At 52.9% G+C, this 14,105-nt stretch overlaps 8 protein-coding genes across 8 annotated transcripts; 3 read left to right on the plus strand and 5 right to left on the minus strand.

Annotated features, from left to right (window-relative positions):
• Positions 1-790: 790 nt before the first annotated feature.
• Positions 791-1,732, minus strand: Z519_04819 (uncharacterized protein; the record flags this gene model as incomplete). Its single annotated transcript, XM_016762563.1, has 1 exon — positions 791-1,732. One exon carries the CDS (start codon positions 1,730-1,732, stop codon positions 791-793), a length of 942 nt encoding a protein of 313 aa, XP_016621510.1.
• Positions 1,733-2,202: 470 nt separating this feature from the next.
• On the plus strand, positions 2,203-2,856 carry Z519_04820 (uncharacterized protein; the record flags this gene model as incomplete). The annotated part of the gene is made up of 1 exon (XM_016762564.1): positions 2,203-2,856. The coding sequence occupies one exon, from the start codon at positions 2,203-2,205 to the stop codon at positions 2,854-2,856; it is 654 nt and encodes a 217-aa protein (XP_016621511.1).
• Positions 2,857-2,981: 125 nt separating this feature from the next.
• Positions 2,982-3,576, minus strand: Z519_04821 (uncharacterized protein; the record flags this gene model as incomplete). The annotated part of the gene is made up of 2 exons (XM_016762565.1): positions 2,982-3,302; positions 3,403-3,576. 2 exons carry the CDS (start codon positions 3,574-3,576, stop codon positions 2,982-2,984), a joined length of 495 nt encoding a protein of 164 aa, XP_016621512.1.
• A 714-nt stretch (positions 3,577-4,290) lies between these two features.
• On the minus strand, positions 4,291-6,266 carry Z519_04822 (uncharacterized protein; the record flags this gene model as incomplete). The annotated part of the gene is made up of 2 exons (XM_016762566.1): positions 4,291-4,598; positions 4,733-6,266. 2 exons carry the CDS (start codon positions 6,264-6,266, stop codon positions 4,291-4,293), a joined length of 1,842 nt encoding a protein of 613 aa, XP_016621513.1.
• Positions 6,267-7,253: 987 nt separating this feature from the next.
• Z519_04823 (uncharacterized protein) lies at positions 7,254-8,198 on the plus strand (the record flags this gene model as incomplete). Its single annotated transcript, XM_016762567.1, has 1 exon — positions 7,254-8,198. One exon carries the CDS (start codon positions 7,254-7,256, stop codon positions 8,196-8,198), a length of 945 nt encoding a protein of 314 aa, XP_016621514.1.
• Positions 8,199-8,776: 578 nt separating this feature from the next.
• Z519_04824 (uncharacterized protein) lies at positions 8,777-9,787 on the minus strand (the record flags this gene model as incomplete). Its single annotated transcript, XM_016762568.1, has 2 exons — positions 8,777-9,576; positions 9,631-9,787. 2 exons carry the CDS (start codon positions 9,785-9,787, stop codon positions 8,777-8,779), a joined length of 957 nt encoding a protein of 318 aa, XP_016621515.1.
• Positions 9,788-10,278: 491 nt separating this feature from the next.
• Z519_04825 (phenylalanine-tRNA ligase) lies at positions 10,279-11,961 on the plus strand (the record flags this gene model as incomplete). The annotated part of the gene is made up of 1 exon (XM_016762569.1): positions 10,279-11,961. The coding sequence occupies one exon, from the start codon at positions 10,279-10,281 to the stop codon at positions 11,959-11,961; it is 1,683 nt and encodes a 560-aa protein (XP_016621516.1).
• A 1,070-nt stretch (positions 11,962-13,031) lies between these two features.
• Positions 13,032-13,923, minus strand: Z519_04826 (uncharacterized protein; the record flags this gene model as incomplete). The annotated part of the gene is made up of 2 exons (XM_016762570.1): positions 13,032-13,550; positions 13,630-13,923. The coding sequence occupies 2 exons, from the start codon at positions 13,921-13,923 to the stop codon at positions 13,032-13,034; spliced, it is 813 nt and encodes a 270-aa protein (XP_016621517.1).
• Positions 13,924-14,105: the final 182 nt, after the last annotated feature.

A 14,105-nucleotide genomic window follows, 5' to 3' on the forward strand; every position in this document is an offset into this window, starting at 1 on the left:
GGGTAAATTTTAGGGTCAGAATGGCGACTGTCGAACGGCAGGTAAGGCTTGCAGTTGGATTGCTTCAGGCCTAGGAAGGGGTTTGTTGGGTCGACAACGCTCGCCAGCAATCGGACTAACGATGAACAGCAGCCCTTTCGATGAGGTTAGAAGAGAAGTCCGTGAAAGTAGTAGGAGCGAGAAAAGTTGTAAGGCTAGCAGCGAGCTCAGCGCCGCCACCGACAGTGGTTGCAGGCTGGGCCACTCGGCCACTTGACTCCTGCGATGTCGACCATCCGTGCTGAAGCTGCGAGCCACAAATCGTGTTGGCGGCAAGGGCATTGGGTGGGCATGGCCAACGCTTTTAGCTGCCTAGACGAAGGCGGAGTCCATCACGCGGCCATTCTTCGCCCGGGCGTAATGTTTCCCATCGCACTCATATTATTCATGAGACATCCGCAATTCAGACACTGGCCTGCCAAAAGATATAGGATGCATGATAGAACTAGGCACTTGCTGAGGTGGGCAGCTTTTCCGGAGCGAGAATAATGAGGAGCGTTGGCGTTCTGGTTGCGGGGCATTTAGTTTGTGAGGTTCTGGACAGGGTACTGAGGACAGGGAGGCTCGGAAGGTTGACTGGTGGCCTCACTGACTACCAAGTAGTAGAGAGCCCCTGCGACGCCCACCACGGAGCCTAGTGAGCCTCAAATGCCTTCATTCTCATCTGGCAGGTCCGTTCAGACCCCCGACAACCGCCTATTTCTACGGATGCGTGCTCATCGGCCACCTCTCGAGTTCAACCTCGCTCCATTCAAAAGCACAATGCACCGCCATCCACTCGCAAATCTGCCCCTGTGATGTATCTGCCTGCTCTTTTACTGCTGAGAAGCACGACAGGTGCCGTGATTTCTTCCACTTCGCCCATTCTGCCCATGGGACACCGGCTGGCCCAGATGTCTCGCACTGGCTTCAGGTTGTCACCGGCATTGAGTACTGTGTCCATGTAGCCCGGAGAGATACTGTTGACTCGGATCCCATGAACTGCCCACTCGGCGGCGAGATTCTGTGTCAGATGCGCAACCCCCGCCTTGCTCACATTGTACGCTGCTTGAGGTTGGGGATAGTTCGTCGCGTGAGCCGAGATGGACGCCGTGAAGACAATGGATCCCCCGGACTTGGATTCAATCATGTGTCTTGCGGCGGCTTGGGCGCAGAGAAACGACCCAGTTAGATTGACATCGATGACTTTGCGGAATTGGCTAGCGGTTGCCGATATGGAGTGGATACACCCAACTATTCCTGCGAAACAGCACAACATGTCGACGCTGCCCATCAAACCCTGGGCAACCTGAAAGGCTTTGTCCACTTCCGATGCCGATGTCACGTCGACCGGGATCGTGTGGATATCCGCATTGGGGAAATCCTCCTTCAGTTTCGATATAGCATGCGAGGACGTATTAAGGGTGGACTGCAAGTCCATGAGCGCAACACCAGAAGCACCATGTTCCAGTAGTGACCTGGCAGACACCAAAGCTAATGTGCCAGCACCTCCTGTGAGGACAGCATTGCCCTCTATCTGGAATCGAGCAGCAGCTCGCGCAGCGGGTGATGTTGTCCGTATAGGGGCCAGGGGTGCTGTGAGAGGATTTTCCGCTCTGGAGAGACTCATTGTTGGAATGATTCGTGAGGTAAGAGCAGACCGTTCGTCCTCGGTCGCCGTGGGGGCAGCCGGCACTGAACTGGGTTCGCCCATCTGTGATGTTTTGTGCAGACACTTCTGCAGATGGCCTCAACGTGCGCCGACTGAATATATATATATATGCCTGAAAGAAAGTGTTCGTCCACTTTCCGACGTAATGAGATGCTAGTTGTTGGTGCCTGGCACAGAGAGAAGGAAACAAACAGGCACCTGAGGCTTAACAGACCTTTATAGAGCGTCACTTTCACCGTTCACTTCATCTGTCAATATTCTTCTGCTGCCACACGAGGTTGTTCAATTGGGGTTGCTGTCCGTCTAATTATCAACAACTTTGGCAAGGCAGTTTTCCCCATGTCAAATTATTATGTTCGGCGAGAGATTCCCCGATCCGCCAACCGACAAATTCTTGTCCCACTCAAATTTCTTCCTAGTTGAGCGACGAGTCTTTCTCTACAGTGGTTCATCTGCAAGTATTCAGGACAGCACCGTATCCGACTCTACCTCTCCTAGTACTCCAATGTGCAATGGCTCAATCTACCCAATCCGGCTCGCTTCCGGTCCCACCGACACCGTCCTCCCCTCTATCCTCCCAGATTGATCTTTTAGTGGCGCTCCACCTGTGGTCCTGGCCGGCCTTGACGCTTGCGATCCAAAACTCCTGGGGCGGCTCTGCACAGGTCTCGAATGACAAGAGGGACTGGTTCGCCGGCGCTGTGTCCGAACTGCTCACCTCGAGCCCTCCACAGCTGGCAGATGTTAGCGACCTGGAAGAAGTGTTAATACAAGTCATGCTTGATGAATTTGAGGTCGTGGTCGACGATGGTAGTGCCGAAGAGACTGCCCAGAAGATCTGGAGTGGAGCGACTAAATTGGGTGGCGGAGACGTTTCTGAATTGAACGAGCTCTATGCGAAATGGCAAGAGAAGCAGAAAAATGGAGGTGACAAGGTCGTCGGCATTGTCAGAGGGGAGGACAAGGAGGCTGAAGACACCGACTGGGATGACGACGACGAAGGCAGTGAAGAGGAGGAAGAGTGGAACGGATTTCCTGACCGACCCGACGTGCAGATGGATGACGCTCCTTCAATCATTGACATTGACTGGAAACCAAAGCAGAAGCCCGAGCCAGAGGTTGACGAGGATGGCTTTACAAAAGTTGTGAGCAAGAAGAAGAGATGACTTTATTTGGGCGAGCTTGCCACACTCGCTTGACTCTCTGGTAGGCTACTTCCAGGGTCAGAGCTCTGAAGGACACATCGTCAAACAGCACATGTTCGACGGTGGCATCGCAATTACCCACAACCTCAGTGCCCCTCTGGATCGACTAGCCCCAGCTTCTCATTCTCCTTTTTACTCCTCTGGCTCCACCCCGGCGGCTCATCGACACCCTCTTCCTCCTCGCGATCTCCCTGTGCCTTGTCCTTATGCACAGTGGTTGGTTTGTGCTCCGCAGGGGAGTATACGGTATACAAAATCAACGGCGTCGGCCCGGTGTTGATGAACTGGTGCTGTGTGCCCGCAGGCACGATGATGAGATCTCCAGCTTTCACATCCTGGTCTACGCCGTTGATGGTAGCCTTGCCCTTGCCGGACGTGAAGGTCAGGATCTGATCGACGGTATGTTTCTGCAAAGAAGAAAAGAGGGGGAACATTAGCAAAGACACCGATACTTTCAATGCAATCCAAGACAAAATTTTGCTAGATAGCGACCCAGGCAGACCGTACCTCGTCTCCGATTTCACCATCCACCGGCACGGTCATCAGGACCAATTGGCTGTACAGGCCCGTCCACAAGACTCGACGAAACTCGGCCGACTCGCTGGGCAGCGACGTCGTCATGTCGGGAAAATACGCCATGTCATGCTTCGGCGGATCCATCGAGGGCGCCTTGAACTTCATCCTTGTGGCTGTGTACGGTCGAACCGCCGCGGCTGAGAATCTCGTTCTAACTGTTGTGGCGGACGCAGTGAAAAGCGGGCGAGCAGCAACTTCGTGGTAATATCCCCTTGATCCAAGACGACAGGATTCCAAACGTAGACAGCAAGATGTCCCCGATCTGAAAAGGAGTTGCGATGGGAGAGACATGGAACAGAATACGAGAGCTACCGGGGGAGAAAGAGAATAGCCTGCAATGATGATGGTGGCTGCTTTTATCACCCCACCCCTCCCCGGGAGAAGTAGTCAGAACCCAGCCAGGCTACAGATCCTATGGCAACGCACGGAACTCCTACCAGTTCACCTTGTTTCTATGGAGGCTTCATGCCCGTGTGCCTAAATTGTCAGCGTGGAGTGACCATTCCCCGAAAGCAAGGGAAGAGAGACAGGAGTCCTGATGTCATGACGACAAAAACTCATCATAGCGGTTCGTCATCAGTTGTAGTTACAGTGGCGCCAATAGGAACTCATCTATGCTCCCTTTGCATTTAATCATATCCGAGCTGTGACGTAGCCGGTCTTGCCGGCACCGCCGGCTCTATACTTCTGATAATCGAGTCCTGAATCACGTGTACGGTCTATGTAGGTATATCTTGCGGGCTTGGTATATCCTATTGTCCGCGTCTACCGAGGCACCGTCCGACATAAAAAACGGATAGACGGTCTATCCTCACTCACTCAGTTCGACGACGCCGACGGCCTCTTCATCTCAATTCCCTTAGTCCCATCCATGACCTGTTTGATCTTGTCCACATCCACCTCCCTCTTCGGTTGGCCCATGTACCAGGTGATGTCGCTGCCGTCCCTCTCGCAGACGTGGAATCCGTTGCCGAAGAAGGCAAACATGTCATCCTGGTTGTCGTAGTCGATATCGTAGTCCTCGAAGCGCGGCTTCTCGAGCAAGCGCAGAAAATGTAACCGCGACCCCGGATAGATGGCGGGCTTGCCGTCGATTTTGCCGCCTTTGAACCAGCTTGAGCAAGGACCTAGAAGGAAGCAAAGGCACAAAAAGAAAGTCAGCACTCTCCGCGTCGTTGTGACACCTTTTGTTTTTGTTTTTGTTTTTTCTGGCAGCCATGCCACTGTGTGCTCCTTTCAAGAAAGAGGGGGATGGACTCACCCGTCCATGCGGTCCGCTTTAGAAACGAATCCGCGTGCCTCAAGAACTGGTTCACCACCTTCGACTTCGGCCTCACGCTCCTGATATTCTCTACCTGCATCTTCTCAATCACCTGGATCGTGTAGTTGCAGTATCCTTGTATCAAGGGGAAGAAACTGCCATGTGCCGAGGGACAATAGGCGCCCCCGTAGATGAAGTAATTGGGCACTTCGGCCAATCCGAGACTCAGGTACGAAGGCACGTGTGGATGATCTTTCCATTCTTCGTTTTTCGAAACACCATTGACGCTCAGGGGGAAGCGAGGCTTGTAGGATGTGTCGAAACCTGTGGCGCAGATGACCACGTCTACTTCTTGTTCTTGGCCGTCTGGGTCGATGAATCCTTTTTCCGTGATCTTTTGTATTTGTGACGCATAGGCCGTGGTCTTTTCACCGGTGAGGGCTTCCAAGTATCCGTTTCCGGGAGTGGGACGACGACATCCGACGAAGAAATCGGTCGGCATGATCTTTTCAAGTAGGTCTGGGCGGTCCTTGAGCAGCGTTCTCATTTCGTTCTCGGAGTACTCGCGCGCGGCATTTTGGGCTTCGGAACCGTTGATGATGAAGCCGAATCGTTGATTGAGCTCACCCTCGATCATCTTGCAATATGCGAGGTACTCATCGGGATCGTCAAACAGTTTTCTTTGCTCTTCGTTGTAAATGAAATTTGCGCCGTCTTTGCCAGCGAACGCTTGAGCGAAACCCGCGGTGATCCAGATCTTGTTCCGAACCCAAGTGTACACCTTCTCGACCTTGTCGTAGATATTTGGTAGGATTTGGACAGCACTGCTTCCGGCGCCAATCAGCGCGACCCGCTTGCCCTTGAGGTCGGTGTTTTGATTCCATTGAGCTGAGTGGAGAAGCGTGCCCTTGAAATCGTGCAGGCCAGGAATGTCGGGCCACTTCCATTTGTTCAATACGCCGCCCCCGTCTATTACCATATCGGCATGATCCTCGAATTCACGTCCCGTGTTAAGGTCCTGCACACGGACGGTCCATTGAGCAGTGCCCTCGTCCCAGGAGAGAGAAACGATCCGGTGCCGTAACTTGACGTACTTCTCGACAAACTTATTCTCCCGTTCGACCTGTTTGATATAATCCCAAATTTCTGGCGAGTACGAGTAGTATCTGGACCATGGTGAGGGCCTCCAAGGAAACTGGTAGACCACGCTGGGGATATCGCATGCACAGCCCGGATAACGGTTCTCATACCAAGTACCGCCGACGTCAGCGTTCTTTTCGTAGCAGATGATCTCGACATTCTTGAGTCTCTCTTCCGCGGTCTTGAAGAAGTTCAAACCAGACATGCCAGCTCCCAGGACGGCTATTCGCATTTTCTTCCGGGTGCCGTAGAGTTGTTCCAGGATTTCGACATCGTCGGGCGACGGGTTGTTCAGCAGTGGGCGCTGTTGTCCACTTTGAGCAAGTCCGGCCCTGTCAGGGTCATCGGGGAGATACATCCCCCCATAGCCGTTGGTAGTAGCCACCGGAGCCATATCTGTGGATCCAATGGTTTCTGATGCGCGTAGAGAAACTTGGTCAACACGTCTACAATCAGGGGATCGTCAGGGAAGCCGCGATTATATATGCATTCACGAACAGGAAACGATTCAATCGGTTCCGAGAATCGGTGGTGCAGCCTTGACGAAATTCCCACATCTGGTGACAGGTAGAAGTCGAGAATGCGGAGATGCATAGTACAATTGGCCGCTACTCTCCGCATCGTTGGAGAGCCGAGGCAGCCTTTTGGCTTTCTGGAACGAGACTCGGCGGGAAGGACGTTACGAATCTGTAGCTGAGCCTCGAGGCGCTGGCCAAGAGGATAGGATTAGTTAGGAGCAGGTTCATCATAAGCCACAGCGGACGTAACTCTCGGTGAGAACCACGTCTTATGAATAAGACGGCGCAGCAGAGGCACCGAGATAAAGGGGAGGAAGATGGCCAAGGGAATGGAGGACTGGGTGGGTACGTACTTGGTAGGAACCTCGCAACTCTCGGACGAATGGTGGCAACAGGCCAAATAGGAGGCTCAGCCTCGGCCAAGATTTGAGCCTACGGAACATCTGTTTTTCCGTCACCTGTGGGTGCGGGATCCTAGCGACGATGGGTGGCTCTGCCTGGCCGTCCTCAGCCTTCTTGGCTCGTCCCACTTGCCGTGAAGAGTGTAGCCTCCACGGCCTCCGCCTCTCCGCTCATCAGATTGGGATTTGGCTGGTCTCGATCTTCTCGAATCCTCGAAAAACAAGAGGCGCCAACCATTGGATTGCTACGCATGCATGAGCGAGACTCGACTGCGCCTCACTGAACAACAAATTGCCGTGCGCATCACAATTGCCTCCCAGAACCGTCCGAGCACCAGGTACAACTACAAAGAGTCTGCTCTTCCAGACTTGACTTCTTCCTCATCCTCAGTCTGCGTTCCTCATTGAACCAGAAACTTGTCCTTTCAATCTCGAGAAATTAATCTGGCCGACACAACCACCATGGCGGACACCCTACGACAACCTCTTTCTCCTATCCAAACACAGATTCCTTCCTCAAGCTCTCCTCCGACTTCGACCGCCTCCTCCCCTCGACCGTCCTTGTCCGCCAAACGCTCCCGATCGCCTCTCTCCCTCGATCTCTCGTCCCTCCCGCCTCTTTCCCAACCAGCACCTCCATCCAACACTCTCCTCATTACCCGCCTTGAGGACCCCAAGATCTTCCATCCGGCATCCCTGGCGACCATCAGACAACATATCACGGAGATCGCGCCCTTGAACTCGTTCTCCCCACTAAAGTCCATGCACCGCATCATCTGCTCCTTCTACGATGTCGACGCCGCCATCGCAGTGCGACAGGTATTTGACGGGTCCGCAGTGATGGGAGACACTGTCGCAAAATGCTACTTTGGTGAACCCACCCCGATAGGAGACGAGAAGAAATACCTCGACCGACCTGACGCGGGGCGGTTATTCTTCATCAGCCCTCCGCCAAGTCCCCCCGTGGGCTGGGAAATGAGACAGGAGGATCCCCCAAACAAACACGTACACGCCGAGGACCTGGCAACCAAGCTGGAGAAACTGAGCGGCAAGCTCACATCCTCCTCTCCCCCCACCACCAACGCTGACGACTCGGCGTCTGAAGACGAGGCCAAAATGCAATACACGGCCGAGGGGCTCCAGAGACTGAAAGCCAGCAGAGCACGTGCCTTCTCTAAAGTGTCGGCAGAAAACTCCCCCACCACGGCAGACGCCTCGCCAAAGAAACATCGGAGTCGAAGCTCGACTTTGATCTACGACCCCAAGGCCCACGGAGACAGTCCGGCACTTCCGGCGGTTATGTTGGAGGCCGAGGATGATTCGGATGTGGAGCTCGAGCCGGAGGGGCCGACTAAGAAGATATTGGCAAGTACGGCACGGCCACCTGTGGAGTTGATGGAGCATTGATGGAATAGTCTCTCGCGGCTCAAAGTGGAAATTTGGGAAGAAACTGACTGGTAAGGCCGGCACAGCGCTTTTGGATTGACATGGGAAGGCGGCATTTGAAGGTAAAGAGGCTCAAACTAGGCAAGCCGGACACTTGGGAGAAGCAATTAATATCAGCCACGGGGCAGGAGCCCCCAGGCCTCAAAAATACGGCCTGGTTGAATTGGGATTGTTATCGTCCCATATATACTTTTTTTGCATATGAATACCACAGACTCCCTGTACATGAGATCAAGAAAAGCTCGCTTCAACTCATGATGTCCCGAGCAGACCCTGCATCTGAATCTCAGTAATGGCGATTGCTGGAATGAAAAATAACATCGGATACGCACGCTGTATGCCTGTCCGACGTCGCCAATGATACCTTGTTCCAAAACTCCATCCCAATGCGAATGCTGTACAAACGTGACGTTCGTCAAAGCTTGCGGAAATGCCATCTCACCAATTCGAAATGTAGAAATATCAACCAAAAAGGCCAGATTGGTGCGTGCTCAATGCATAGACGTCTTAGCCGTTCCCCTCTTTCTCTTCTCCTCCTCTCACTCTTCAATTCCCTTTAACCGCCTATACCATTTCTTGTGCTGTTCGAAGAAAACCATAGTACATATAGTCTGCGGCCCCAGGCGCATGAAGCTGGGAACCCAGCCGCGGAGCATCCACAGGAGCCCTTCCTTCTTCCTGGCCTGCGCCAAAATTTCTAATATCGACTTCTTCCCCCCTGCGGACATTATGCGGGTTTTGATTACATCGACTGGGGAACAAATCGTGGTTGCAACAAATCCCGCCGCTAGCGAGGCGCAGAAGTGGGTGCCGAGAGTGTCGGCCATTCCCAAAGTGTGAAGACAGGCGGATTTGAACACGTCGTAGCTGGCCAGCTGCGAGGCATTCATGAGCAATGCTCTGGTAGAATTTGCGGTCACGCCGCGAAATATAGAAGATGCACCTTCTTCGCGAATCATTCGTATTAGGCCATCGGGTGCATGTTTGTAGTTTCGTTGAAGGTGGGGAGGTTTGGAGGCGTCGGATTGCATACGCACGTTGAGTACGTCTCCAGGGTTGCCGGCTATTCCGCCCAAGAGTCCTGCAGCAGAGGACATGAGAATAAGATTCAACATAGGTTGTTGTGGCTTGGGATTTGAGGCCGTCGGTTGCACCGCGAAGCGTGACTTTAGGTCTTCGTATACGCCAAAGCGCACGGTCGAGTAAGTCATTTGGCGCAGGAGAGCGGCCGAGAGGCCCGCGTAAAGACCTAATAGACCTTGATTGCGGAAAACATACGCGAAGGTGCCGAGGGTGGTTTTCGGCGCAGAGGGAGTGCGGGTTTGCAAGCGGACCTTGACTGTACGGGATTGTCAGGGAAAGTTTGGGAGTGATTGCTCTCGAGTGTAGTTACCCAAGTCTAAAGGATGAGTGACTACCGCAGCCATTGAGGCTGCACTTCCACCGAACCAAAAGGGATAATGTATCGCAGTAGCTGTCTTCCGCTGCTTTGGCGCGGGCTCGACATCGTGCTTGGGGGTTGCGACAACGGTTGGAGCGGCTTCGGCCATGGCTCCATTCCCAAAGGTAGTGGTCGTGTTCATCAGGAAACAAAAATCAAAGGAAGGTAAAACCAAAAAAAGAGAGGACGGGGGTGGGGAGAGGAAGAACGAACGGCAACTAATGCTAGCAGGAGCGCAGGGCTACTGGTACATGAGTTAAATGGAAATAATCCCTGAGGAGAAAAAACTGCGCTGGCCGGTACGAACAATCTTCAGGAGAGTCGGGGATAACTGAGGATGACGGAAGAGGCCTCGTTCCGAGACACACGCGGATTTTCGAGAAACTCCGGCAGGAGAAAGCGATATCGGTCCCGAGACGCGGCGAAGCGGCTGCCACTGCCAGAAAAGCTTCCACAGAGCCTGGCCACAGCAGGACAGAGCTCAACCCTGCTCATAACAAACTGACTTCGGAGCTTCGCGCCGTGTTCCTCCACGCTTTCCTCAAGCTTCATAAACTACACTCCTCTCAAGGACCGGCTGAAGCTGCTTCAGCCTCTCCGATGCGGCTTCTCAAAACTGGGGCGTTTGTGCGTGCAGCCCAAGCTGCCAAATTCTCCGTCCCTAGCTGCACAATAGCTCCTACTTCGTCCCCGGTCTTGGTCCCATCAAGATGGACATCCTCTCAGGCCCAAGCCCAAGCTGCGCCCGACGCCCAGCCCTTCCCTGAACAGTCTGTCAAAGTTGTCAACGAGGTCGACCCAGCAAAGACTGCTGCAGCATCAGGCCAAAGTGGACATCATGCCAGCCTGGAGAGAAAGCTACAAGAGTTGGACCAGGGGAACAAAATCATCCACGAAAATGGGCTGTCTGGTGCAAAGATACTGGGGTCACCTTATATCTTCGATCAGACCTCAAATCTCTCCAGCTCCATCCTAGATCTCGTTGGGCGTAATCTCTATGATCACCCGGACCATCCCATCTGCATCACTCGAAAGCTCATCGAGTCATGTTTCGAAGAATCGACGTTCAAACACTTTGCCGTGGGTAATCCAGTGGTCACGGTCAGGGACAATTTCGATGTCCTGGGCTTTCCTGCAGACCATCCCGGTCGCTCAAGAACAGATACATACTATGTCAATTCGACGTACCTCTTGCGCACACACACTTCCGCTCATCAACATGCGGCTTTTCAGTGGCTAGCCAACAACCCTTCGAGTAAAGGCTACACCATCTGTGCCGACGTCTACCGCCGAGACAGTATTGACAGGAGCCATTTTCCGGTCTTCCATCAAATGGAAGGAGCCCGGACCTGGGAAGCTCAACAAAACAGAGCCGCTCAGATCAAACGGAATTGCGAAGAGATGCCCAAGACTGGTATCATCGTGGAGGACCAAGCCACCGATTTCACTGGAAATGCGAACCCTTTACAGCCCGAACACGATGCGGATGAAGTGCGCCAAGTTGCCAGGCATCTCAAACTCAGCCTCGAGTACCTCGTCAGCCGCATCTTCGAGGCCTCTCGGCAATCACTCCCCTCCGCTGCCAGAACGGACGCACCGATGCAAGCCCGCTGGATCGAAGCTTACTTCCCTTTCACATCGCCATCTTTTGAATTCGAAGTCCTTTGGCATGGAGGGGAATGGTTGGAGCTTCTGGGGTGCGGCGTCGTCAAGCAAGCTATCTTGACCAAAGCCGGTTTGCATGACCATATCGGCTGGGCCTGGGGTGTAGGTATTGAACGATTCGCCATGCTCCTTTTTGGTATCCCCGACATCCGTCTATTCTGGTCCACCGATCCCAGGTTTTTGAAACAGTTCACCCGTGGAAAGATCACCAAGTTTGAACCCTTTAGTAAATATCCTGCCTGTTACAAGGATATTGCCTTCTGGATCAAGCCGGTTCCTTCAGCATCGTCTCCCCTTGGTTCACAATTAGCACACTCTCCTTCAGGCGTTGCAGCTGCAGCAGGCGGAGATGCCACAAAGGCGTCCCCGACAGAAACCCAGCCCGCCGCATTCCACGAGAATGACATCATGGAAGTGGTACGGGACGTAGCAGGCAGTCTGGTTGAAGATGTGAAACTGGTGGATGAATTCGTCCATCCCACGACAGGGAGGAAGAGTCTCTGTTATAGGATCAATTATCGGAGTCTGGAGAGGACATTGACGAATGAAGAAGTCAATGGTTTGCACGAGGAAGTCGGAAGGAGGATGAAAGGCCTGTTTGGCGTTGAACTGCGTTGAGACGTTTTCGATCCTTCGCACACCTTGTCCTTTTCCAGCGATTCAACCATAACCGTGGTTGAGCTGAAACAGCTCACCGGGTCGAAATGGTCCACCAAGTGGCGGACAGCTTCTCCCGACAGGTATGTTCGTCCTCATCCATGTCTCCTACCCAACGTCTTTTATGATCCAATGATGAACTGCCTAAATCATAATTGTTTCAACCCCATATGATCAACCGACTTGATTATATTGTGCACTGCCTCTTCTGAAATGGATTGCAGACTCCAGGTTTGATCTTGTTCTCGAGGCGATGGAACAGGCGCTGACTTGATACCTTTGAAACAGGTAACGGGTTTCGGGCGGCAATTTAGGCTCTGATTATTCAATCGAGGCTTTTTTCTACTTCTGAGGCTGCCGAGTGTGAATATATGATTGTTGCTCCGACTTTGCCCAGCCGTTCCGGGAAAGAAGCAGACGCATATACTCGCAGAAGATGTATCATATATTGTATTGCTATATATATTTCCATGCATTCAGGCCCACTCACCTTCGTCAGCGAAAATGAATATACAAATGTGCATTGCGGCGCTAGTGAATCCAATATGTAAGAGAAGAGGGTATGCTGTACAAGGAAGAAGCGCTCGGAAAATATCAGGGTGCATTGAAGCTGTAGCAGCGACATCTCATGCGGGATCGTTGTGATCATCTCCAATACCGATCGTGGCTTGATAATACATACCAACCCAGCTCCCGACTCATCCATCTGTGCGATGCCATTCCGGTGCTTGCTTTCCCACATTAATTTCCAGGGCGGAACATGTTAGCCGCCAAACGTACACATTACCATGCGATACGATACGCTCTCCCTAGGTCCATCCCGTCACTTTTCTAAGAAGAGAGCCCGCCCTACCGTCCGATTCTGCAAAAGCCCTTCTTCGTCTTTGTACCACCTTTTCAGCGCCGGCCGATTGGCGTAAAGGGATGAGATGGAAATGAGGCCGATAAAACTTTTTATACAAGAGGATAAAACAAACGCCCCCAGTTTGTTTGATGTCCCAGATATCATCCATAGTCGGGGGGGAACTAAACTAGGAGTTCTTGACGACTCCGACTTTGGCGGCCCTCACGACTCGTCCGTTCAATTTATATCCTTTGCTCTGGGTGTAAAAGACGTCTCCGTCCTCTTTCCCCTCCACCTTGGTGAAGAAAGTCGCCTCGTCGGTGTTGGGGTCGAATTTGCGCCCTCCTCCTTCCAGGGGGTCGAAGCGCTCCAGACCGTGCTTTTTCAGCGTCGACATGAGGATGTCCTCCGTCATCTTCAGGCCTGAGAACAGGTTGACAAGGTCCTTATTGGGTTCTGAGGTCGATGACTCGGCGGAGGCGGCGACGTTGGGGTCCGAGGACGAAGTGTTGGATGTTGTTGTCATACCCGAAGTGATCCCGAGGGCGGCTTGAGGTACTGATGACATGGCACGGTCGAGATTGTCTATTGAGTCGAGCAGGTCGGTTGCGAAGCGTTGAATGGCAAATTGGCGCGCGGATTCCATATCTCGTCGTGTCCGCTCTTGCAGGTTACGGTAATCGGCCACGGAACGGAGGTATTTGTCCTGGAATTCAAGAGCATTAGTCCCCAGTGCATCAAGTAGAAAATATGTCGAGAACAAAAAGAGACAAAAAGGGGATTACCTTAAGGTCTATAACCTCCTTCTTAGCCTTCTCAAGCTCTTCCTTAAGAGGGTCTTGTTTTGCCTCCTCCGCAGCTTTCCCTTGTTCTGACGAAGGGGCCGTCTCCGCGGCAGGTTTCTGCTGCTCTGCCTCTGTGGACTGCCATCTTTGCCCTACCCGCGATGAAAGGTAGGCCGGTCTAGACGTACGAGGAACGAAGGTTGCGGAGGAAAATGGCGACCGTCGTATTTGCGGTGACACTGATAGCGACTCCGAGACGGTGCGCACCTGGCGAAGCAATTGTTTTCGAAGCATCATGTGCACGGAGGAATGACAGGTTTTGAGAGGACCGCAGAAACAAAGGCTGCTGAAAGGGCGATGGCGGAGAAGCTGCTTGCGTACAGGAAAAAGTTGTCGCCGTGGATGTATTGCCAAATTTTAGAAAAAGCACACGACCGGGGAGAAGCTCCGAGTGAAAGCCGTTTCCGTTGGACGTC

This window comes from Cladophialophora bantiana (genome assembly GCF_000835475.1).
Source record: "Cladophialophora bantiana CBS 173.52 unplaced genomic scaffold supercont1.6, whole genome shotgun sequence".
NCBI classification, from domain to species: Eukaryota; Fungi; Ascomycota; class Eurotiomycetes; order Chaetothyriales; family Herpotrichiellaceae; genus Cladophialophora; species Cladophialophora bantiana.